At 36.4% G+C, this 26,714-nt stretch overlaps 1 protein-coding gene across 3 annotated transcripts; it reads right to left on the minus strand.

Moving 5' to 3' along the window:
• Nucleotides 1–963: 963 nt before the first annotated feature.
• Nucleotides 964–22,733, minus strand: LOC147864706 (uncharacterized). 3 transcript variants are annotated; one of them, XM_087318832.1, is made up of 18 exons: nt 22,457–22,733; nt 18,918–19,007; nt 17,712–18,815; nt 17,585–17,627; nt 8,729–8,807; nt 8,532–8,623; nt 8,376–8,445; nt 4,357–4,453; nt 4,255–4,283; nt 3,221–3,311; nt 3,031–3,120; nt 2,772–2,918; nt 2,560–2,603; nt 2,349–2,415; nt 2,103–2,152; nt 1,627–1,779; nt 1,461–1,553; nt 964–1,369 (listed from the first exon to the last, which is right to left on the minus strand). In XM_087318832.1, the coding sequence occupies exons 1-17, from the start codon at nt 22,595–22,597 to the stop codon at nt 1,535–1,537; spliced, it is 2,406 nt and encodes an 801-aa protein (XP_087174958.1). In that variant the 5' UTR covers nt 22,598–22,733; the 3' UTR covers nt 964–1,369; nt 1,461–1,534. The 3 variants fall into 3 exon arrangements, with proteins under 3 accessions (XP_087174958.1, XP_087174957.1, XP_087174959.1); XM_087318831.1 differs by having other exon boundaries at nt 18,894–19,007; XM_087318833.1 differs by lacking the exon at nt 22,457–22,733 and having other exon boundaries at nt 17,712–18,836; nt 18,918–19,013.
• Between the last annotated feature and the right edge of the window lie 3,981 nt (nt 22,734–26,714).

The raw sequence follows: 26,714 nt of genomic DNA on the forward strand, positions 1-26,714 counted from the left end.
TGTACATGGAAACAGATGTTTTTTGTGTGATATTAACGTTTTCAATAACCTGATTGATGTTCAAAATATTGATTTTTTCTTTTCATGGAGAAAAGTGAACCATCATATTAGTAAGATTAAGTAATTTGGAGAAACACCAATCATTCACTAGTCTATTACATGCATAACCATAACTAATTGTTAGATAGATTTTCTACAGTTATCTTATGAATATGTGTGGGTGAAAGTAAAAATCTAAGATTACTATTAATAATTGATCATGACATATGTTGTCCCTAGGTTTCCTTAATCTTATGATCAGTCATGAGAGAGTTGTTGGCAATGTAATAACCATACATTGTTTATATGACCAGTGATGTTGGATGTACAAGGACTTGACAAGAGATCCCCACTATCAAGGAGCCATTATATCCATACAAAAGCAAGTTCCAGTAAGTTGCAAAAATTGCAAAAGCCTCACTAACTTTTGTGATTAGTATCTCCACAAAAATAGTATTTCACCTTAATTGCCACTACTCAACAAAGAAATCACAAACATTTGTTTAATTAGCTCAAATAGCATTGTCAATTGTTCATATTATCAAGGGATCAAGAGCTATAATCAAGAACTAGCTTAGGAGCTTTTGAAAAATGAGAAGTATTCCTTCTCTCCTTATAAATCAAATAATCAAAATGCAGATGATAGTTATGTAAATGTCATAATTAAATAGAAACGAATGTAGACATCATTATTAAATAGAAATACAGTATCATTTAAGGGTGATATACAATTATAGCTTTGGCTTCTCATTAAAGATTGTCTTTATAGGGTGTAGGGTTTAATGTCACCCATTGTAACAATATCCCTGATCAAGAATTGTACTCCTGATTACTTTTTGTCTAAAAATTCATCCCAATACTAAACGCCTTTGAATGGCATCTCACATTAAAGCTTTAGCATAGATGTTGAGATGCCATGTTACAAAATTCAACACTTAAATTGGCATTACAATATTGCCAATGTTCAACATAAGCAAGTAACGTTTCAGGTATAGTTCATTGTAACATTTCTTATGTCTACTGCACACTTTGGCAACATCCCAGATATCTTATTGCCAATGTCCACGACAAGTAGGTTGAGTTGGTATACTCCATTGTTAAAACATTTCTTTCCGACTGTCTTGTGTTTAAATACAAGATCCTTTTTGCCCTCTCACCTTTCACAAGGAAATAAAGAATAGAGCCACCTTGTCAAGGAATTTACTTGATATATATTTTCTCATTTCAATGGAGAGTATCTCTCAAAGGTTACATTGCTTTAACATCTCGTCTTTTAGTCAATAACGTCAGATAGAGAACACCAAAAGCATGTCCACAACTTTAATTGCATCTGTGCCAAAATAATGGGATTCAAATTTTGACCAAGGAATTATATTTTTTTCCAAAAAATGATTGAAAGAAACATTGAATGAAAAATTCACCAGCCCAGATTGTCAATATGCATGTAGCAGTTGATCATATCCACCGAAAAATTCCTCTTTATACACACAATCAATCATCCATCAATCTTGAGCCTACAAATTCATAGGGAAATGTGCTGAGAAAAAATCTGCATACCACTGAAGATCAAATGCATAGGTTTTTTACCTAGCCGTATGTGCAGTCATTCTATTGTTCTTTGAACCAGCAGATTTTGATGCTTTCCTCTTCTTTGACATATCCCGACAAAACTGGCTTTTGCAGTGACATGTGAATGCTTTTACTTGATGAGTATCATCATTAAAATCAATTCCATAATCCCTGGTATTTATACATATGGTTCAGAAAACAATAAAGAAAGATTGAAAACATAAGTGCAGGATTGCATCGCATAATTAATTGTGTTATGGTTAGTTAATAAATCAATTTACAGATCTTACATTCAAACTATCTGTAAAGTGAAACGAATAAACATTGATAATGTGGTGAAATCATGGTAGTAGGTTCAACTCTCGAGCAAAAGCAAAGTTGCGCAATTGACTTTGATTCATACAAAAACTCGTATACAAATTATTCCTGCTAGAAATTTGCTCCTAGAAATATGCAGAACGCAGGGATTGGAAATATCTAGTTTCACAACATACCAGGTAAGTTCTTCCATCTCCTCTATATCTCGCACAGCAAAGAATGCAGCCTGTATATACCATCAAATACAGAAACGAGACAGTATTATGGGATAGACTAGAAATTTTCAAACTAATAAGATTTTCTCATAATTACAATTGAAGTTCTAGCAATAGAATCATATTCACCATAACGAAAAAGATATATTTTAAAAAATCTATGAAGTCCAAGCATTTGGAAAAGAATTTCATGTGTAGAATACAAACATGGTAGTAGTGTGTGTCTCTCGTCTCAATTTGTACTGGTCGCATGAATAAGTTTGGATCATAACACCTATCCATCATATAAGAAGATCTTTGGATACTTATTGAGGAGCATTGATAATTGATAAGTATATTCATTGACAATATGCAGATGGTCCCAACTACGCAGTCAACCATGATGAGGTTTGTCGGAAATTACATTGGCCATACATACCTATGATTGACAAACCGGGACACGTTCCCAAACATTGTTGCATCCTGATAAGAAACAAATAGTCTTTCAGGGGAGCCATAATCACGTTTCACTAACTTAGTATTGCAACAGTTCCTTTCAGTTATTACCCTAGAGAAAGAGCCACAATTTATATCCATGAGAAACTACCTTGTTTAAGTAAACGATTTTAACAGTTTAGTAAAGAATCGCACCAGTACTAAGAGCTCTGTATCAGTTAAACCATCACCAAAATGTTTTTTCTCCATGTCAAGATCAGCATCCAAATTCATTGTATATGTATACACACCATTTTTTTCATACTCCATATTCCGATCATATTGCTCCAAGTTTGTTGCAATCTGCAGCAGATATCATCATCGAAATACGGTTTGAAAAAGTCATCATAGCACTCGCCTAAGTATTTAAATACAAATACAAAACTACGATGGCCTGTGTAAGAAGAAAACATACCTCGCCTACATACTCAAAAACAAAGCACCGCGCAGGGATCTTTTCAAGAGCCCTAACCCCCCAACCCTTTTTAGTAGGCGTCATAAATACCTGCTTAAAAATAAGGCATAAAGTTAACCAGAAGAATTATGGTACATAGAATTAAGCAACCAGAAAAGCATAGATACATCCTTCATATCTTCTTTCATACCTGCAGCTTTTTGGTGATTCCACGTTGGACAACACGATTTCCACAGTTCAAGGTGCAGCAGCACTTGTTGCAACACTCTGTGATGAAATCTCTGCACAGAGAAGTTTCATGACGGTGAAAATAGAAACCAATAGCTGGATTATCAAAAGATTCATCAAAGAAAGTGTTCATTGTCAAAGAAACTGTAAAAGTTCCTAGACATGAACTCCGTACATACTCGTTTTGACAGGTAGAAGAAATTGACATGTATGTTTTTTCAGTTTATTTCAGATAAAAAAGAGCATTTACTACTCTCTAATTGACGCAACAAATGAACCGTTTTACGTTAGAGATTTTCACAAAATCTTAATGCCTTTCCCTCTCTTGAATATTTCACCAGTGAAATAAATGAACTGTTTTATGTTAGAGATTTTTACAAAATCTTAATGCCTTTCCCTCTCTTGAATATTTAACCAGTGAAATAACACAATTTGTTACGGGCACAACCATATAACTTATCCCATCCAAAGAATGTAACTTATCCCGTCCAGAGAATGTAAAAAAGAGTGTGAAGTTTAATGGAGAACCCTTAGGGATTGAGACAACCCTTACAGGCCAAGTGTGAACTTGTCTAGGGGACTTAGGTCTGGCTATAAATATTATGCCTAACTATCCTCATTAGACACATTATTCGACTACAAAGAAACTGTCATATTGTGGCGTTCAGACTCTTGTGGCAGCATGCACCAGTACCAGGTACAACTTGAAGCAATAGTGATGCAATGGGATGCCATCACCTCTGAAGTTTTGACTTTAAAACAGCAATTTTGAAGTCAGTTTACTTGATATGGACATAAAAAGTCAATAAGATAACTTGAGCAACATCGTGGCATCTATCTATTGTAATCTACGTACAGTTTGATTCTAAATCTGATTTTATAAATTTTCAAACATTTATGTTACAAAAACATCCAGATATGGCTATTAAATGCAATATTATTGCGATCCAACGACACATGAAGCTCTTAAGTTACCATGGGATTGACAATACTTACCCTTTACAAGTCCCCCATCCTGATGGATACTGCAAATCAAATGTTCATACATCAACAATAGTTTCAAATAAAAAAAGATACATCAACAATAGTGCTTAATACATTTGTAGCTAGTCGCTCAATGAGTCTGCCACTTTGATCATAAGCATACTCTCCTCGAGTTGAATCTGTGCATTTGCATGCTCCCGGTCCTGGTGATCTGAAATTAGTGAAAAACAAAACATTGTAAAGTAGCAAACATATAATTAATGTCATTGTGCAGAACCATGCAGTCTGTTTCAAGATGAGAGGCTAATAAAATACAAATAACACAAATTTATGAATTCTATGCTTTTAAATACAGAGAATGGCTGTTCTCCTTGAACCTTTGCATATTTTCTACTCGCAACTCTTATAAACTATATATTTCCATACTTTGTCCAATTTCAACCTGCTTTCCTAAATGTACTGCAATAAACTTCTCCATATCTTTCTTCCATTCTAAATTTGTTGTCTCTGACCAAGTGACCACTCTGATACAAAAGTTAACATACGATTTCTAACGTTTATATACATATATATCTGTACTTTCAGTACTGATATATATATTTCTGTACTTCAGTTTCAGTTTCTTTTCTTTGTGACAATGGGAGTACTTTGCGACACTAACTCTCCTTCATACAGAAGAAACCTAGATACCGAGTCATCATTAACTACATAACTGGACAGATTTTGAACACCTTGAGTCTCGATGCCTGCATAATATTGAGCAAAGCTTTGGGTGCTCCAAGATATAATGCATGACATGTAGGGATAAGTCCCAATAATCAATGAGCCATTATTCTGTGCAGGGACAAGTATCTAATGGCTTTGGGAAGTCTCTAAACAAAAATACTGACAGCCATTAAAACAGCATGCTCGAATGGATATAAATGCTAAAACACAACAATAGTGCCAATCACATCGCATAAGTATAAATGTACTACCCTTATTCCAATACAGCTTGGGTTGTCCCTAACTGAACATGACTACAGTTGAAAAGCATACAATGATCTCAACTCATATTACAAATTGTATAATAAAAGATAATAAACCCCAATAAAAGGCACATTTTTAACACGCATCGAAGGATGAATTCATCATCAGACTCGCATATTCTCTGCAGTGTGATGAAACAGCTCCAATTCGAGATAGAGATGGACATTGGCAGATATGCATACATATGTTTGGAAGAAAACATTTTCCAATTCTGCACTCTGTTTGACACTGCACTGTTTTCTATGAAATAAGTGGGAGACATCATTGCTTCTTTGGCCAACTTCGCAAGGTAAAGGAATATGAGGATCAACAATGCTTCGGACTATTCTCACTAGAAATAAAGAAATACAGAACAATGCAACTATGGAAATTCATCAACAAAGAACAATCGCAACTTCCTTCTTTGCCCATCACTAGTATCCATACTACAAGTCAATAAAGGGCTATATGAGTGTGATCCTTAGTATTTCCCTGCATTCTTTATTTAAACGTCTCCCTTATCCTGCGTTTTGAAAAGAAAAAAAACTTTTCACTTTTCGGCAAGGTAGACTTAAACTAGTTTCCCTGACCTAATCCTTGTATTCACTTTTCTCATTACAAAACACACATGAGGACTTTGAATGGATGCTGAATAAAGGTATCACTGTCAACACACATGAGGATGGGCCAAATCAATGGAGAACCCCAAGAAGATACAATAGAAGAAAAGGACGAGATGGGATACCCCAGTTAGTGCCATTAAATGTCAAATCAGGAAAATAAGGAAATGCAAAACCGGTTGAGATGGCCAAACATGCCAAAAGTTAAGCCAAGCATGCTCGAAAAGATATTAAAGCAAACATCCACTAAAAATATGTTGGGATTAAAGGCCCTTTACGTTTCTCTAACTAAACTAGAAAAATGAGTTTACGTTACTTAAGATTTTCTAATTTTTGTTAAAGTTGTATAGCCCAATTTTCAGAGCTGTACTACTTCTAAAAGAATAGTTTGTAGTTTGAATGGGATACTTGGACAAGGTTCTACTCAGCATTAAGTAGGTATTTATGTGGCAATGAATTAGTTGTCTCATCAACATTCAAAGTTCTTCTTTTAAGAGAATATTCTATGTAGCTCGGATAGCACATATATGTGTGTATGTCTATGTATATGTGCACTCCTACCTTATATTTTTTTTTAAGCAGCGGGTTTTTGTTTTGCAGAACATAATTGTTTTTTGTTTCTATATATCTGCCTTTAGATATCTTAGAAAACTGTCATTCTATATTCTACTTCCTGACAACATGCAAAGAGGAACATCAACTAATTTTACGGTAGAAGGACCACACCATGATGGCAAGTGCATGCCCCACAAGAGCAACATCAATTAATTTCCAAGGGCATTCCTCACAAGCGATGTGGCGAGCACAAGGCCCTTTGACAGTATGTGAGAACACTACAAACAAAAGTGATTTGTATGAGCATGGCCCTTTGACAGTGTTAAGCAATTAGAATGTATCATGCCTTTGTCTGAAGAAGAGCACATCAACAAGGACACATGAAAGGGAAGTAGTAAAAACCAAAAGAAGAAAAGGCAAGCCAATAGGCAGCCAAGTGTGAAATGACCTCACCCACAATGTAAAACCTACATAAACTACACAGTGGTATCGTTGTAGGGGTTCCTCCATTTCTAAGAGCTCTAAAGCTTCATCTCCTCTTTCTTGCAATCATAAGCTTAAGAGAGATTAGAGATAGTGTTTAGCAGGAAAACACTAATCTCTGTTCCTTGTTAGTGCTAGACCTCTTAACAGGAGGGTTTAATAAACATACTCTTTATTCCAATTTGTCTAAAAGAGTGAGTGCAAGAGAGTGAGAGAGATATAAACACTAATCGTGTGCACAGATCCTACACATATGTTAAGGTTTTTAACTAAATAAATAAGAATGGAATGCCAACAGACATCACTATGCAGACATGTAGCTGCACTTGACCAAGACATGCTTGGTGCAGGAACGTGACACTTTATGCATGACTATATGTAATTGCAATAAGGAGTTTGACACGTGTTATACTTGATTATCAATCCAATGAGGTGATCTTAGAGAGCTATCTATGGAAAACTGCTACTTTCCATTTGCCTAGGTTTCAACTTCCGAGAGAATCACTATAGCTAAAGTTATATGACAAAATCATAAATTTGCTACTACAGGGGATGTAGTACAATTAGGAGACTTCAATTCACTACTATTGGTTTGGCAGCCGAACTATGCTTTGAGATCAAGGATGGATGCAGAAAGGATGTATATGCTACGTGGAGAATGGACTGGCTAAATACCAATGTACAAAAGGGACAATCGATGTGTATGTCCTTAAAGGAAGTCACACAAGGATTGTCAAAGTCAGTATATAAAGCTGCCATAAATGCCTTTTCCCACAAAACAAGCAATGCACCCAAACCTGGCGGAGTGTTACCAAAGTAACTGGGGGATTTGTACACACAAACACCCAAGAGAAACCTTCCACCGCCAAGTGAGGAAGAAGAGAACATAAACCACATGTGTTTCTCTTGTTCCTAGTACGACAAAACAAAAGAACATGGAAAATGTTTAATAAAAAGCAACCCACCACACATTTGACCTCGCCTCAGATGTCACCGATTGGTTACAATTTCAGATGACCCAAGATCATTATTAATGCCCAAGACGCTTTGCTATCATTGCTATCACTCATATTATATAGAGCTGTGTGTGAAGGTTTTCCTAGTAGCTGAACATAACATTCTATTGGGACAATCTTCAAGAGTGAAGACCCCATTACTTCTGTTAAACTATATGGGTTGATCATAGAGTCCGAATCGAGGATCACAATCTCATCACCCTTGTCATCAATAGATAAAGGCCATTATCTCCCGCCATCACGGTCCTTCCCTCGCTTCAGAGACCTCTCCATTCTACCTATGCGAGACACTTTTCAAAGATAAAAATTTCAATATATCTTGAGAATCTTTAGTCATATCAATTAATAATCAGTTCTTTTGTACTAGCATTCCCAGTGGAAATCTTTGCCAATGTGAAAAAACAGCAAAAAAAAAATTACACTGTTTGCAACTTGTGAGTTGAGGATGCACCTTAAACAATCACCTGAGCAAGAGCAATGAAGGTCACCAATTCTGCTCAAAGAAGTATCCACATGTGCAGCTGCAAAAATAGCTTAGTAAATGCTCTTAAAGGAATAATCACCCACAAAGGTTTTTTGGTAAATCAAATTAGGTAGAAAATAATACTTTGTCTAATTACAGATTTTGTTATATACAGAAAATCTTCAGGTAAGATGTTTGTGTTGTATTCATTGACACATGAAATTGGCAGCTTCTCCCTAAAAAAATTATCAATGCATTAGGCCACTTTCAAACTTATTAATGCAATCATTTCATTGAAAATAACTCATCAAAAAATCAGTTCAAACAATCAGATCACCTACAAGCCTCTACTTATGTCATAGCTGACCACAAAGCCCCTTTTCTTCCCAGGGATTTCTGGCAATAGTTCGTGTCCCCCACCTGAATGGCAAAGTCCATCATAATTACTCAATAATATTTTGGCATATAGTTGTAGACTGCTAAGCATGCAATACACGTACAACATGGTTCGTTCCGTATTCTAGAAGCATTCTACCTTTCGTTAAAATAGTTAGAATAAGTACCAAAAGATAAAATAAGTTGAATACATAGACTACACTTCGAATACATTGCAATACATGGAATACACTAAATCCATCGGACAATTTTTCTTGACCAAATTTTCAAAAAAAAACTTATACGTAGACTACATTTTTCATAGGTTGGCCATTAAGGGGGTGTTATATATAGCCAATGATCACACCCAAGTTGTCAACTTATCCCTACATGTAAGCTTAGTGCATGAAATTTTGTGATAGGTCCTATATGTGTGGCATGAATATGCAAAGGTCCTATATGATATCCCCAATCAACCTCCTCTTCCCCACCCACATGGCTCACACCCACATGAATCCACCTTTTTAATCCAGAAAATGTACGAAAAGCCATTGATCGGTTACAATTTGGGAAGGCCCGGGATCATGAAGGATTGGTTGGTGAGCACTTTATCTATGACCGTATCATCTTGTTCCCATTGCCAATCCTCAAGAGTGGAGACCCCACAATCATGATTGGCCATTACTTGGATAAACTATATGGCTCGATTCTAGATTCAGAATTGAGTATATGGGCAAAGCGGAATGGCTGCAACTCAGCTGCACAGGCAGGCTTTAGAAAGGGGTTCACAACTTTGGCTCACATATTGACCCCCGAGCCCTTATCGAGGAGGCCAAAGCCCATAATAAGATGCTTTATTGCTGCTTTGTGAATTTCATAAAAGCCTTTACCACGTGCTCGGCTTTTGCAACGGCTAGAAGCAATGGGGTTTGTTAGGAAAACTGGGTCTTCCAAATGTTTGTCAAAGGCTGTGGCTAGCACAATCAGAGTGAAGCAAGGATGCCCATTATTGCCCACTCTCTTTGGTCTTTATATAGACGATGTATCACATTACATAGAGGATTCGGGGGTTCGGGAGCATACCTAGCAAGTATAGCTATACGAATACTACTATATGTTGATGACTTTATGTTGATTTCCAAATCTCCAGAAGGATTGCAAAGACATCTAAATGCCTTAGAACTATTTTGTACGGACAAAGTTTTGTCAATAAACATGGATAAAACTAAAGTGATGGTGTTTTAACACAACTCAAACATGGGTAACAAGAACAGATCCAGAATTCTTCTTGGTAGAGGAAAAGGTGAAGTGAGTACACACGCTCCTACACATACGTAGGAGTAACATTTACAAGCTTAGGTTATGCTTATGGGAGGCTGCTTGTGCACAACCTTCTCGTGGATATGCAGCTCTTGGTGCTCTCAAAAGACAATGTGCACATTTGTAGTTCCATGAGCCACAAACTAAGATGTGGTTATTTGATAGACTTACCACAGCAACTCATCTTTACGGAGTAGAACCTGGGAAGTGAGTCTTACCAAGGCAAATCATTGAAACCTTTAGTGTCAATGATTGCTCGCATGATAAGGAGAAAAGCATCGGTGCCCCATGATATAATCCAAGGAGCGATGGGAGTAGCCCCTATAATCACCGAGGCATTGTTCCAATGAGTGACCTGTATCCAACGACTTTGCAAGCTCTCCAACAAAGGTAACCAAGGTTGGCACTTATGTCATCAAGACTACTGGCTGAAAATGGAGACATTCATTGTTGGCATGCTGATATGCAGCAATAGTTCAAGTCGCATGGCATAAGCATAAATGCAATACCCCCATAAGCATAAATGCAATACCCCCATTGCAATATAGCTTGAACAGTTCCCATCTAAACATGACCAAAGTGGGAAAAAATAGAGTGATCCGAATTGATATTAGTAACATAGAAAAACAGGATAACACAAATCAGCCCCAAAAGATCACTTAGTACGCAGATGGCCCACATTTAAAACACTTTTTGCATATATCAAAGGACAAATTAATTATAAGGCCACCTTATATGGACATACATCTATTCTATGCACTAAGCAAACTGATAGGGCAGCTGTGAACTTCATCAAATCAGTTAGAGATTGAGGTAGGCAGATATGCACAAATACCTCTAGAAGAAAGAATTTGCCAACTGTGGCATCATAGAGCAGAATCAAAAGAACACTATGTCACTATAAAATCTTTTATAAAATAATATGGAAATACCATTGCCTTTTTAATGAAGGCTTTGGCCCAATACGGAAGGTAATGGAATGTGAGGACCAACGGTGCCTAGGACTTTTCTAGCTAGAGCTAAAGAGACATAGAGAAATTTTGTTTAAGGCCAATAGTACAGCCACACAAGCTCATGCACAAAGTACAATCACAACTTTCTTTAGCCCCATCACTCCTACTAATGCTTCAAGTCAATCAAGGGCTACACAAATGGGCTCCCGTCCAGGACATGACAAAGGGGTTACAATAGATTGGGCAACAGCAATTTGTTGTGCACGTATGCCCCAGCCCCATGAACCACGACCTTGCCACCCTTGCCATTTACAAATAAACACTATTATCTCCCACCATTATAGGTGCTTCCCTTGCTTCGGAATACTCTCCATTTTGGATTCACCTATGCGGAAGATCCTTTGAAGATAAAAGTTATAATATATCTAACTTGAAAATCTTACATGTGCCGAAAACCAGATTCCTTTGTTTCTTTTTATCTTATTTAAGTTTACATTTACTTAGTAATATTTATGCTATTTTGATTTGTTGTTCTCAAAGACAAGATAACACTTGAGATGTAATCGCTAGTTTGGTCTTATTGGCCATTTTGGCCTCTTAAAAAGAGGTTAATATTTCTTTCTTCCTTTCTTTCTTACACTTGGATGTGGTGACTATTATTTATATCGACTAACTCTATAGAAGACTTAGTCCAAGTCCCATCTAAGCTCTAAGGTAGCAGGGCATGGGAACACTACCATTCTAGGCTGCCACTTTAGAGAGCTTGAATTGACACATAAATCTCTTTCAGTATAGCTCTATATGCCTATTTAGTCAATTCTAAATGTTTCCAACATGGTATCAAAGACTTGTCTAGCAACGCATAGAAAGAGAGAGAAAGAAAGAAAGATATATTGACGCCTTTTAAGATGCCAAAATGGCCTATAAGACCAAACACGAGATTAAATCTGAAGTGTTGTCTTCTCTATGAGACACTCATTGTTGGTATGCTGAAATGCAACAATGGTTCGAATCACATGGCATGAGTATAAATGCACTACCCCCGTTCCAATATAGCTTGGACTGTCCCCATCTCAATATGACCAAAAGTGGAAAACAATAGAGTGATCCGTACTGATATTATTAACTTGGAAAACAAGATAACATGGATCAGCCCCAAAATACCACTTGGTACAATGATGGCCCACTATAAGACACACTTCTTACATACATCAGAGAATGGATTTGTCACCAGGCCACCTTATATGGACATACATCTATCTTATGCATTGCGTAGTGTGATAGGGCAGCTGCGAACTTCATCACATCAGCTACAGATTGAGGTAGTCAAATATACACGACTACCTCTAAATGAGAGAATTTGCCAATTGTGTCATCAAGGAGTGGAATCTGAAGAACACTATGTTTGTCATTGTAGTGTCTTTTATGAAATCAGAGGGAGATACCATTGCCTCTTTAAACAAGGCTTTGGCCCACTACACAAGGTAATGGAATATGAGGACCAACGATGCCTAGGACTTTTCTTGCAAGAGCTCAAGAGACATTGGGAAATGTTGTTGAAGAATACAACACACAAGTAACTATCGGCAACGGTTCGGTTAGAACCGAACCGAACCACGAAACCGCAGTTTAACGGCTTAACGGTTTCAACAATTCGGTTCGGTTCAGTTTCGGTTTGGTTTCAACAGTCAAAAAACCACGGTTTATACAGTTTAACAGTTTTTTATTTTAAATTTTAAAAATTGTTTTTAAACCATCTTTTCATTTTTACATCTTATTCTCACATTTTAGGAACATCTTAATGAAATATTATAAATTTTAAAAATTAAAAATTTAAAAATTAAAAATTAGACCTATGTTAAAAACCGAAACCGAACCACAAAACCGCGATTTTTACGATTTAATGGTTTAACAATTTAATGGTTTAATGGTTCAGTTTAATGGTTTAACTGAACCGTTGCCGATTGTTACACACAAGCTCATCCACAAAGAACAATCACAACATTCTTTTGCCCATCATTCCCAATCTTAGAAGTCAACCCTAGGATACACAAATGGACTTTAGACCAAGACATAACAAAAGGGTTACAATTGATCAGGCAATGGCAATTTGCCGTGTACGTAGGCCTTGGCCCCATGCAGCACAACCTCAAAACCCTTGTCATCGACAGATAAAAGCCATTATCTGTCACCACCGTAGGTGCTTCCCTCGCTTCGGAGACGTTTCCATTTTGGATCGACCTATGCTAGAGATCTTTCGAAGACAAAAGCTACAATATACCTAACTTGAGGATCCCACATGTCCCAAAAACCAGATTCCCTCATTTCTTTTCTTTTCATGTTATTTACTTTTATATTTACTGTGTAATTTTATTTATTTATTTTTTGTTCTCAAAGACGAGACAACACTTGAGATGTAATCTCTTATTTGGTCTTATAGGCCATTTTGGCCTCTTAAAAGACGTTAATATTTCTTTCTTTCTTTGAGAATTACAAATCAAAATAAAAGAGAGCATCAATGACCTTGTCCATGAAAATGTTGCAGTTGCACATTGACCTGCTTCCATTGTTTTAGGGAAAGCTGGATGGCAATAACTACACTATGGAAGTTCAAAACATCCAAGGGGTTGTTAGAAACAACCACTATGGAACCGAAATAAAGGAGGACGTGACACCATGAGAGAAGAGTTAGAAACCCTTTGTGGGTAGCCTTCAGGTAAACCCCTTTTCTTCTAAGGATTATCTCCTTCGAGGAATCATGGTTCGAGGAAAGCTCAAGATCAAGGAATCACCTCACTCAAGGAAACTTGGTCGAGTAATTCCTGGTTCAAAAAAATCTTGGTTCAAGGGAATTCTAGGCTCGAGGAAGTCCTTCCCCGTTCCGCCAATGCCACGATTTGCCCTCACTCTCTCACCAAAACAGCTCAGGTGATTAACACAAGGACTAGGTATATTTATACTCATTCAATACAACTCATACATTAAGACAACTCCCACTTATTCGTCCAAGGCATATGATGAGAGGTTACAAATGGGAAATATAAAGAGATGTTTGCAAGGAAAATAGTTGCAAAGAAAAGGGTGTAAACAAGGGGACTTGGAGTCTCAATCGCCCAACCTCACAAGCAACGGTCTTCATGCCTTTTTTTTAGCTCTCCATGCCTTCTTTCTCATCGTACTTCTAAAGATCCTCCTTTCTTCATCTCAACAAGGGGACTCGGGGTCTTGATCGCCCAAGCCCACAAGCAATGGTCTTCATGCCTTTTGTTTTAGTTCTCCACACCCTCTTTCTCATCGTACTTCTAAAGATCCTCCTTTCTTCGTCGCTTCCCCCGAGCAAGAAAACCTTAATGAAATATCCCAAAGAAAACGAGTGCACTCACCAACCCTAAAACAATCCAAGTAAGAAGGACGAGAATTGACCTAATATCCACTCTCACACCACACAAGAAAACCCTAAAACCCAAGACAACCTCTTTGGAAACACAAATCCCAAGTAAAAATCCTGACCACACTCAAATGAGCTCCCAACTCCCTTTTCATAGTGAGAGAAAAGGCTTACTTAATGCATTTAATGCATACCTCCCCTTTTTATCAAAATGCTAAATAAGAGTTAGCGCCTACCACAAACACGTGCCAATATTCAAACCCTTTTCCCACACCATCAATAGCCTTGACCACTAGACTATCGACTTTCTATTATTATACATTTTTCAGATTGTATTTACATATTCCTATTGTTTTCTGCACTGCCTACTTTTTCCCCTCTTCACATTTTTTGCTTTTTGCACCCGCCAAATCATGACATGTCCCTCAAGGAACGACCCAGCAAGACAAATCATCTCTCAAATGTTGTACATGCCAGGTTTCCTACTTAGATGCTTCCAGCAGTTATCCACCCGGATCTGAACAAGAATTTACTGTCAATTTTCGCACTGGCCGAAAGGGGTCTTAAACTTCAATTCAAGAAGTCCGGTGCAAAAATAATGGATTCTGCTGGCAAAGGTCATAGAACAGATGTTAGGCACAACAATATCTATGAGTTCAACATGCTTACAATCTCTCCCAACCAGCATACCAACATGAAGCAGTAGCATGAGAGGTTTGGGTATCTCAATGTTGATTTGAAGAAAGAAAGAAAGATATATTAACATCTTTTAAGAGGATAGTTGGGTTGCCAACCCTACACTTGGGTAACCATCAGAGATCAGCCATTCCAAAAGAGTCCAAATCGGACAGACTCCTCTAGAGCTGGTACATGTCGAGCTCTCCGGAAAACTAACAACTTCTACAATGCGTGGATGTCTCTACTATATGCTGGTAGTCGATAACTTAGCTAGATAGATGTGGGTTTACTTCCTTCAGAAGAAGGTTGACACTTTTAGCAACTTCAAAAGATGGTCCAAGCATGTTGAGCAGGAGTCCAGAAATTTGGAGAGGAGTTACACTCTGATCAAGGCATTGTTGTAGAATACTTAGCATACATTAGGTGTAGAATACTCATGCAAAGTATTCTACAAGTATTCTAACTTTTTTTTAAATACTTAGAATACATATTTTACAAATAAAATACATTAAACACTTAGAATATGTGTACAATACTTGTAAAATACGTTAAATACTTCTTAAAATTTATTGTTTAAAAAAAAAAAATTTAACTTCTTTGAAATGATAAATCTCTGTTAAATATATAGAATACATCAAATTTTTAGAATAAGTGGAATACATGAAAAATTGAAAATTGGCAGTTCTAAAACATAGAATACGTGTAGAATACTTCAAAGTGTTCTAAAATGTATTCTAAACATAGAATGAGCATTTTTTAACAACTAAGGACAGAGGTGGAGAATTCTTATCGATTGAATTCTGTGAGTACTACCGTCTACACACTACCATCTACATACCACAAACAGAAGGGTGTTGTCAAAAATTGGAACCGGACTCTCATCAAGACAGCTTGGTAAATATTGAAGGCACACTAGTATTGATAGGCCAATCAGCAAAATTGGCTATTTACATATCCAATCAGAGCTACATGGGGGCACTCAAGGGAAGACATCACAAGACGCAAGAAACCTTCATTGTAGCACTCCATGACCTTCAGGAGTACGTGCTACACACATGTTGCAATCACCAATAGGAAAACGTAAGATGCTAAAAATGCACAGTAATGAATAAGAAATGTACAAGCTACCACCAAGGTTTGAGACGTGGAATCCAAAAAACCAAGTCTACGAGGGAAAACACCCGAAGAAGGGTATTTGGGCAAGGAACCTTCAGCGCTGCACTTCAGGACCTTCGGATGTGCGTGCTACAATAGGATGAAGTTAGATGTGAAGTGTACGTGCTACCACCAAAGTTTGGGATGCGAAATCCAAAAAACATCTACAAGCTGAAGAGAGCCTTGTATAGGGATAAATAGTTTTTTACAATGTGCTTCTGATGCAAGTATGCATGCCAAAACAAATGGGGGAAGTGAGTTGTCATCATCATACATGTGGATGATCTAGTACTTACAAGTGATCATTATGATTGCATTGGCCAAACACGAGTGTTTGAAAACTAAGTTCAAATTGACAAATTAGAGGATCTTACACTACTTAGGATCGAGGTTTGGCATCTTTGCAAGGAGCTTGGGGGAGAAGAGTTATACCGACACATTCGATAACTAGAAGTTTGCCTAATTCCAACTCAACTCAATGGAGTTTACCATTGAGAGGAGGTGTTACAGGCCAATGATCACGCCCACATTGTCAACTTATCCCTACATGTATTCTTAAGAGTGCACATTTTGTGATATCGCCCCAAATGAGGAGCAGCTATTGCGCAACCCTACCATATGGATCGATGAGGTGTTAGTGTGGGAAACCGTAGATTAGTTGGACTGAATGCATTTTAGGAAAGAAGGAAGTAGAGTAATGGGATGCATTAGTCAGGTCAACTAGAAGAATATTCTCTATTCGCAAGTTAAGATATAATTACTCTTGAAGTATGTGCCATTAACTTTAAGATAAGTACATCTAGCATTAGCATGTATCTAAGGGCTTAGCTAATGTTAAAAGACAAGTCAGTTGACAAAAAAGGAATATCCCCACTACTATCAACATCATTTAACGTGACAATAAGACCAAACATAGACTAAAAATATTCACCCTCTTTCTCTTATACTTGGTTGTTATGATCCCATCTGTGTCAACTACCTTTGTAGTCCTATCCCATCTTAGCTCTAAGGTGTGAGCACATGGGAGGACTACCATTGTAACCTATTTTCATATACAGTAGAAAGTTTGAATTCACACACATAGACTCTATGAGTGTAACTCTATATGCATATCTAGTCTACTCTGAATATTCCAAGTATTCTGAATATTCTAGTCGTGTTAAATACTTCCGCCGTGTATTTTGAAACATATTCTAAACATAAATTACAGGTTTTTTAACTATGCTTGACACGCGTATTTTTAACTATGTTTACATACCTGTTTATGCGCAACTCATCTACATACAAATTTATGCACATAGATATTGATTTGTGTTAAAGCATTTTACCTACTGATACAAAGTCATCCTTGCTAGCTTGTTCACATTCCACCTACGCATCAAGTAAAAGGTATAATTCCAGTGTAAATAACTTCATTTAAGCCCGTGATAACAAGGGTGAAAAAAATGGCCTTACCTTAAATCCTTCCTTTTTCCACCATTGAAACACACTCAAAGCCTTCTCACAATCTCCCTTCCTCAAGCAAGCTTCAAGTTCAAAATGATTTGAAGTTGTGGTGACTCCATCAGGTTTATTAGAAGAACGCTTACTTTCCTCACTGCTTGTCACTGAGCCCCGTAACTCCAAAGACTCCTCACATGTATCTAAGGGATGCTTATCTTGATTAACATGTGAACGGCTGTCATGTTCCATCCCTTCAGCTTTAGGATTTGATTGGCATGCCCCTTCCTTGTGAGGCGAACATACAAGGCCCTTGTTATGAAGCTTCCATTTCTCAATAGCTCCTTCAATTTGTAATGGTGGTAAAAGAGAATTCACAGTATCTTTGCCGCTAAGACCTTGCATTGTTGAGGAAGGTAACATAGAATTCCTCATCTTTGAGTGATTAATCAATGCCAAACTTGAACTTTCTCCTTCAACGTTGGCATTCAACACACTTTTATCAGGTTGATTTTTCAATCTATCTATCGTACTTTGAGGTTCAACTTTGGCACTCAACACACCTTTGTGATTTTTCAATCCATCTATCATACTTTGAGGCTTATCAGCAGAAATCTTGGGCACTATTTTTTGTCTATAATGTGAATGCATTGCACTTCTATCCAATCTGCCAATGTTTCTAGGAATTTCATCAACAACCCCCACTTTCTGCTTAATAGCACTGCTAGCTAATGTATCATAAGAAGAGCCTACATTTGTATCACAATATCTATGTAACCTGTCCATCATTCTAGCTCTATCTTCAGAACCCTCATCTCTGTTGTGGTTAGTTTTAAAGCCATTCAAAGGACAAGGTGCTTTGTTGTCTAACCGAAGCATTTTACAGCCAGATGATTCCACATTCTTCCTAAAACCATCATCAACAACATCTAAACTTTGATTCAATTTCCTAATCTTTGCATTCAACATGCCATCTGGATTCTTTTTGTTCATGTGCATTATTGGGAGACCTCTTTTACTTCTTAGTTTCAATTGGTTGTCACTATCTCCAACTGAAAAATGAGTAAATCCAACTTCTCCATCTGTCTTGGAGTCAACTGTAAGTGTACATTGTTCTTCCTATCAAATAAAAATTACAAACTATTCTAAATGCACAGGAATAAGAGACGGTAAAAATATAAATTTGAATTATCTCACTAAAGCAAGATCTGAAGAACTGACTGAGCTTTGATTCTCAAGAATATAATCCACGATGATGCTAAAATTCTCACGGGGGATCCATGCACAGGCTTCCTCAACAGTTTCAAAAACCTGCAAGCAGAAAACACTCATGATGAGCACATGCAGAAATGCCATTTCCTTGCTTCCTATCCTAGAAGCTCCTGGACTAAAGTACAGAATGACAACAAAAAACCTCACAACAGCCACAAAGACATATTTGAATGACCTTCAATTATTAGCAAACAGAATACTTTTGTGGAGAGGAAAAGGTCGCGCACACACTCCTACACATACCTAAGAGTAACATTTACATGGCCTAGGTTCATCTTAGGCAAGCGCTTTATCATGGATATGCAGCCTTGGTGGAAAACAGTAGAGTGATCAGAACTGATATTATTAACTTGGAAAACAAGATAACATGGAGTAGCCCAAAATATCACTTGGTACAAAAATGGCCTAGTATAAGACTCACTTTTTACACACATCGGAGGATGGATTCATCACTAGATTCCACTCGATGACACAATTGACAAGTTCTTTCTTCTAGAGGCTTTTGTGCATATCTGCTCTCGATCTCTAACTGATGTGATGAAGTTGTAGCTGTTATCGCATTGCGCTGCACATGGGATAGATGTATGTCCATTCAATGTATAGTGTTTTATGAAATTAGAGGGAGATACTATTGCCTCTTTAAACAAGGCTTTGGTCCACTACACAAGGTAATGGAATATGAGGACCAATGGTGCTTGGGTCTTTTCCTACTAGAACTCAAGAGACATGGGAAAAGTTGTTAAAGGACAACAGCTCAGCCACACAAGCTCATCACAAAGAACAATCCAACTTTCTTTAACCCCATCACTCCTACTCATGGTACAAGACAATCAAGAGCGACATAAATGGGCTCCAAATTAGGACATAACAAAGAGGTTACAATAGATCAAGCAATAGCAATGCCATGCACGTAGGCCCAATCCCATGGACCATTATCATCAACAAATAACAGCCATTATCTCCAGACATTGCTAGTGTCCCCTTACTTCAAAGACCTCTCATTTTGGATAGGCTAGAGATCTTTCAAAGACAAAAGTTACAATATATCTAACTTGAGAATCTTACATATACCATTAACAAGGTTTTAGTCTCCTATTATCTTATTTACTTTTTTTTAATTAGTAACATTTATTTATTTTGATTTCTTGTTCTCAAAGACAAGACAACATTTGAGATGTAATCTCTAGTTTGGTCTTGGAAGCCATTTTGGCCTCTTAAAAGACATTAATATACCTTTCTTTCTTTAAAAACATGGCACTAGGTTGTATATATAGATGACAATGTCATTATTGCAAAGAAGAGAACCGCATGATTATATGGCCTACAAGACCTTACGCAAGATTATATGGAATTGCAACAGCTCTCTACAAACAGATGTTTGGTATTTTTAAGATACCTTCAAAATTACAGATATTGCTATGTGTGTAGAGGATATTTATCCCACCAATGCATGGCTAGTAAACTCACAGATGTACACGAATATAAATGGGAATCAATATGCCAATACTAAGATGATTTCATCTCTTTTTATCTTACTTACGTTTATTTTGATTTGTTGTTCTCAAAGACAAGGCAACACTTAAGATGTAATCTCTTGTTTTGTCTTGTAGGCCATTTTGGCCTCTTAAAATATGATTTGTTGTTCTCAAAGACAAGACAACACTTGAGATGTAATCTCTTGTTTTGTCTTGTAGGCCATTTTGGCCTCTTAAAATATGTTAATATATCTTTCTTCCTTTCTTTCCTTCTTTCTTTCAATCACGAAAAGTAAGGTTGGACGATGAGTGACATTGTTTACCTATGATGTCAAATTTCCATTATAACATGCTATAAAAACCCGGTCATGCTATCAATTCTCATGTGTATGGGAAGATTTTACATATCAAGCCTCAAATCAAGTAATATATTAAGCAAGAATATAGAGAACCAACTGAAGCAGGATTCTCGATTCTATATGGGATAGAGAAAAGGGTTAATACCTAGAGGCATATATATAGAATCTAAAAAATTGTCAACAGTTTTAACACATAAGACAAACTAAAGAGAAGCAACTCTGCAAATAAAAGCCCACTATTTAAAAAAATGTACGAGGTAAGGAGTGCAAACACATATATTTATTATTCAATATACATAGAGTATGCTCTTCGAAGAAGAGCTTTAAATGCTACCAAGGCAACAAAGTCATGACCACATAAATACCCATTTGATCATGGTGCAAATCTTGTACAAGTATTCCGTTCAGAATGTAGTGAGGTTCCAAAAACAGATTGTACTATAACGAAAATCAAAAATGTTTAAGTTATATAAGAAATGTTTTCTTAGTTTAATGGAAGCAACATAAAAACCTTTCATCCCAACACTTCATCATAAGGTGAAAGGTGGAAATGAAAGAAAAAGAAAGAAACAATTGGCTACTCAAAAGGAAATTGAGTTCAATGCGAGAAGAAAATATTAGTGGTGGAATACACTTAAATCTATATAGGGGAATAGATTTTATAATTGTCTTCAGTGTACAAATATGACCTATGAGAACAAAAATATGACATTTTTCACTTAATGAATGTGTAAGTGAGTAGTGACTCTCAATTTTTCAAGAATTATAATAATGAATGTCACAGCTGAAATTGCACAATGTGACTATAATAGAATCTTGTGCAATGATTGGGTTTGGTTGAAGATGTACACAAAGCATTATCATGTCTGATCAAAGGAAGAACATTGTATCAAAGTGTAATACTCAAACTCTCGAACTTACTTGGGGCAAAGTATACACCATCAACTATTCTTTATCACTCACATGGTAGTGAGTATACACTAACTTGTTTAGAAACAATGGTTCAAATGGTAAACAATAAACAAAATCTAAAATGTGCTTATGGTTTGATCATGTGTGATCAAAGGAAGAACATTGTATCAAAGTGTGATACTCAGACTCTTGAACTTGTTTGGGGCAAAGTATACACCATCAATTATTCTTTATCACTTATGCCCTAGCACCTCACCTCACATGGTAGTGAGTATACACTAATTCGTTTAGAAACAACGGTTCAAATGGTAAACAATAAACAAATCTAAAATGTGCTTATGGTTTGATTTCCATATTCTTCAAATAATATGGGTTTGTAGTTAGGTGCACTATATGTAATATCATGTTGGACGAGAGAATACAAAGCCAGAGATTAGTTTTGGTATTGTCTTCCTCCAACATTACTTCTATGCATCTAGATTATATTATCATCCTGATTCCTCACTAAAGGCAACTATGTGCCAAGGACATAGGACATGACACTAGTTAGATTATCAATATCTTCATACATTCTTAATATCTTCTCAAATTAATGAGTACCCTAGGACATGCATCTCAATTTACAGAATCATATTCTCCGAATCCATTTGTAGATACCCTCGTTAGATAACCTGACTTTACTCTTGAGTTATAGAAATACATAAACCTCCCAAGAATAATCTTATATTTATCTCTCTATTACCTGAAAATAATGTTTGATTGCAGAAGAGAGCTGCGAGTGAGAGAAACCAAGATCCATAGCTATGGCTTTCTTCAAGAGCTCTGATTGAGCATCAGAACGAGAAACTGGGAAACCATCTTCAGTTGGATTTCCTGCCCCCATAACGCTCTATCTGTCTCTCTAGTTTCTTTATTTTTCCTGCTTGTTCGAAGGGCAAATCAATATAGAAGGAAAAAAAATTAAATTTTAAGAGTGATTTCTTGTCTTTTCTTTCTGTTTTCTTCTTCTCTACTCTTCTTCTTCTGCTACTTTCCAAGGAAGAAGAACTTCTTCCCCCCCCCTCCCCCTGTGTCTTTTATTTCTTCTTCCTGATATAGAAATTGCTCTAATAATAACAAATATGTATATATATAACTAATGGAAGGAGTTTTTTTTTTGAAAATAATAATAATAATAAATATAATATTCAAAAATAATTAGTATAATAATAACAATATAAAAACATTCAAAAATAATTACTATAATTAATAGGCAATATGAGATATCATCATTAACCAATCAACCCCCACTTAAAATGAGGTATGAATGAGTGAATCGGTTTTAATGAGCTCTGGATTTGTGTTTAGGTCTTTATGGTCTCCTTGCATTGCTCATCTTCTTTTTGTGTGCTACACAAGGGTATATTATTATATTATGCATAATATTAATTATAACATTCTATATATAACCTAGATCGTAATATTATAAAACATAATCACCTTGCAGTAACTAATGCATGATCGCCAAATTGCATGTTTGCATATATATGAGGTGTCAGTCATGCATGGTTGCAAGGTGTCGACCATGTATGTGTCAATACCTTGTTATATAAACATTTGTTGTAATACTAATGAACCATTTGAGTTCATAGTCAATCTTTAACATATTATTGTATATATTGTTCATATTAATATATTATATTTCACTCTTCTTATTCTCTTATTTGATTATTTTTTGTCTCTGTTACAACCATAGTTCGAGACATACTTCCCATTCGTGTTATACTCGTATGTGAATATTTGTACCATACTCATACGTGAAATGACTCTAAGTATGATTGAAATCCATTCGTTTATATGTATTATTTCCTGTTTACCCAATCCCCCTTCCCCCTTCTCTAGTTTTTTATTCACTGTGGACCCTCTTCTCTGCTATCCACATCATGGCTCCTCCTCATCTAGAGCACATTGAAAGCCAACCACAACCATCCATCTCTCTCTCACAGACACACTCTCACTCTCTCTCAAATCAATTAGAAGGAACCTCAAGATTTGGGGGTATAGCTGGACCTTGCAAAGATGGGATAATGATTGGGTAGAGGAACATGGGGGGTTCTTCATCATGTTCATCTTCTACAGAAAGGGAGATGGAGCAAAAGATGAACATGATCGGTTGGTCTACCTGCAAAGATATGAGGAGGAGAGTCGGGGGGTGGACGTCGTGTGCAGGGTTCGTTTCGACATTCTTAGACTTGTGGCGCATGTATATCAATGTATATCGCAAAAAAAATAATCCAAAAGGGGAAAAAAAAACGGGAAATGAATATCACATATGACACGTGGATGTATGCAAATGTTCGTATACGTTTATTAAGTTGGACGTATGCAAATATTACGAACTATGGTTACAACCCTAACAAATTATGTATATGTATTGGTTATGCTCAATTATTCTTGCTACAACTTACAAGTTAGGGTATTCCCAAGATTTAACTTGGAATATTTTGATACTCTGTTATAAAGTTAAGCATGAAATTTAAAATACATGTGTTTGTGGTGGCCCTAGGTTGTCCCAACGAAGACATAATCCCAAAACTGACTAGGACACACCAAGGGGTCCAATCCCAATCCTAAAGAAGGCACCACCCTAGGTTGGGACAACCAAGTCCCAATGACCATCCTAGCCCAACACAATGAGGATCACTCCTTGATTTGCACCCATTCTCAAGATTGACTTTCTTTACTCACCATTTTGGCTCTAATGGGCATAGTCTCTCTCTCCCTCTCTTCATGTGTGAAAGTTGTCCCAACTCCAAGTTTTGGTTTTGGTTTCTCCCTATATGAGCATGTTTTGTGTTCCAATTGTGTTTTCTTGCGGTTTGAAGGACCCCCTGAAATAGGGGCATTACATGTTGCACATGGGAGAACAAGTATGAGGGTGAGGAGAGAGGATTCATGTGTGCAAGTATAGTTGTTAAAAAAAACACGTACTATACATACATTTTTTATTTTTTATTTTTCCAGAAAACCACTACTTCACATTAGTTAGCAAATAGAATATAACAAAGTTTATCCAAATCCACAATGGGATCAACATATACAACTTGGAGAAACAACTCCAAAACTATAAACCAAAAACAACAAAAAAACTCAACCAATCCTTAACTCAAGCAAAATTGAATTAAACCCTATTTTACCCCGACTCTACAACTCCCTGACGCACGTTTGTGTCAGCTATACATACATAATAGAGTTACACTATAAAGTATTTATTATACACGTATTCTACATTTTTTTTAACTACCTTTTTATAATTCTTTACATATTCTAAGTATTTCACATATTTAACAAGTACTTAACATCTCAACAAATAAAATAAAAAATAAAAAAGTTTTCTTAGCTTTGAAATTTAAGAAGTATTTAATGTATTTTATACATATTTTTAATATTCTACACATATTCTAAGTATTTAATGTACTTTGTCTGTAAAAATACGTATTGTAAGTATTTTTAAAAAATGAGTCTAATAAGTTATAGCATAGGTATTCGACGCATATTGTTGTGCTCCTTGATTATGGGGAACTCAAAACACACGAAAACACGATTGGGACAAAAAGATGATTTATATTAGATAAGGGTTACAATATCACAATAGTCCCAAATTAGGACAAACCAAGAACGAGGTTGGGATGAGTCAAGACTCCACCAAAGGAAGTCGGGACAAACTCCCAAAAAGATGACGTGCGATTAAAGAGTGTTCCTTTACAAGAGGAGAGAGTAGAACTCAGAGATCAAGAATCAACAAAAGTGATGAGAAACACCTCCTTCTATAAGCCAATATATGGTTGTTGGGTAGTTCGTTGGGACTAGTTGTCCCAACCTAGGGTGGTGCCCCTTTTGGGACTAGGACAAGGACTAACTCTGGCTTCTTTCACGAGTCCCAACTTAGATTGGGACTGTGAGTTGTTCAGGACTATCACAACTCAGTTTGGGACTGCTTGAGATTGTCCCAACTCTACTTATGATTTCGTGGGACTATCCTAACTCTTATTTGGGCTACTCAAGACTATCCCAATTTTATTTGGGGTCACTTGACTGTTTAAGTGCACCACACATATTGTATGTTAAGTATTCTACAACAACGTGTGTGAGTGTATGAGATATCCATGCAAGCATACCACACGTTGTCGTGGTGATTTCAACACAGTGTGAAACCGCCATCAAAAAGAAATAAAATAGTATTGTGAAGTCAACTTTGCTAATAACAAAAATACTTTTCATTTGTCAAAGAGCATGCCTTATGAATGAAAGATCAAGCAATTGAATCTAGTAATAAATGATGAAGGATATAAAGTTAGAGGTGGTTTTCAAAAATTGAGAAAAAAAGTGGGTAAAAAAACAAGGTGTAGATATAGAGAAAAAAATCTCATAATTTCTTTGTCCGATATCTAAATTAGAAAAAAAAAACATGCATAAGAAAGCTAACAGAAAGAGCTTTCTAAAAATAGCTTGTGTGTGAAATTTGAGGTTATAGAACAAAAATAGTGATAAAAAGAAAACCACCTCATATAGACAAGTTTTTCTTTTTAGGGGGAAAAAACATGCAATAGAAACCTATAAATAAGAGCTTATTCTTAAGAAGAATAGGGAGGGGAATGATAAGGAACATGGAATCTCAACTTAATTAGATGGTGAAAGAAAAAGGATCAACAATATCAAGAGGTGTCATCAACCAAGAATCTCCCTCTTCTATACTCCGCTCTCTTCTTTTCTCCACCTCTCTCCCCTCGTCATTCATAAATTATCTCTCATATAAGAAAAAACTCGTTGTGACTTGATTCTTGTTTTATTAAAAGAATCTCTTATTTTATAATCGAGTGATATTTGCTTTCACCTACATGTCTTATGTGTTACTGTCACTTGCTCTTATGTGTTTGTATGTCTTGTGACAAAGGAGCGTTTCGGGCTTTCCATGCACCTCTTCTTTCATAAAGGCATTCAAACTTTTGTGTCTCCTGTGT

The sequence above is a fragment of the Azolla caroliniana genome, unplaced genomic scaffold (genome assembly GCF_043228905.1).
Source record: "Azolla caroliniana isolate FFs.n. ecotype wild unplaced genomic scaffold, voAzoCaro1.0.p SCAF_4, whole genome shotgun sequence".
NCBI lineage: Eukaryota > Viridiplantae > Streptophyta > Polypodiopsida > Salviniales > Salviniaceae > Azolla > Azolla caroliniana.

Bases quoted from the DNA above. Each gene is read 5' to 3' on its own strand.
- LOC147864706 (XM_087318831.1), bottom strand. From the start codon at position 22,597: ATGGGGGCAGGAAATCCAACTGAAGATGGTTTCCCAGTTTCTCGTTCT. The intron at 8,624-8,728 runs GTAGGTGATCTG...TAATTTTTTTAG, and splicing joins TATGACATAAGTAGAGGCTT to GGAGAAGCTGCCAATTTCAT. The intron at 4,454-8,375 runs GTGCATCCTCAA...CACTAATTTCAG, and splicing joins TGCTCAGGTGATTGTTTAAG to ATCACCAGGACCGGGAGCAT.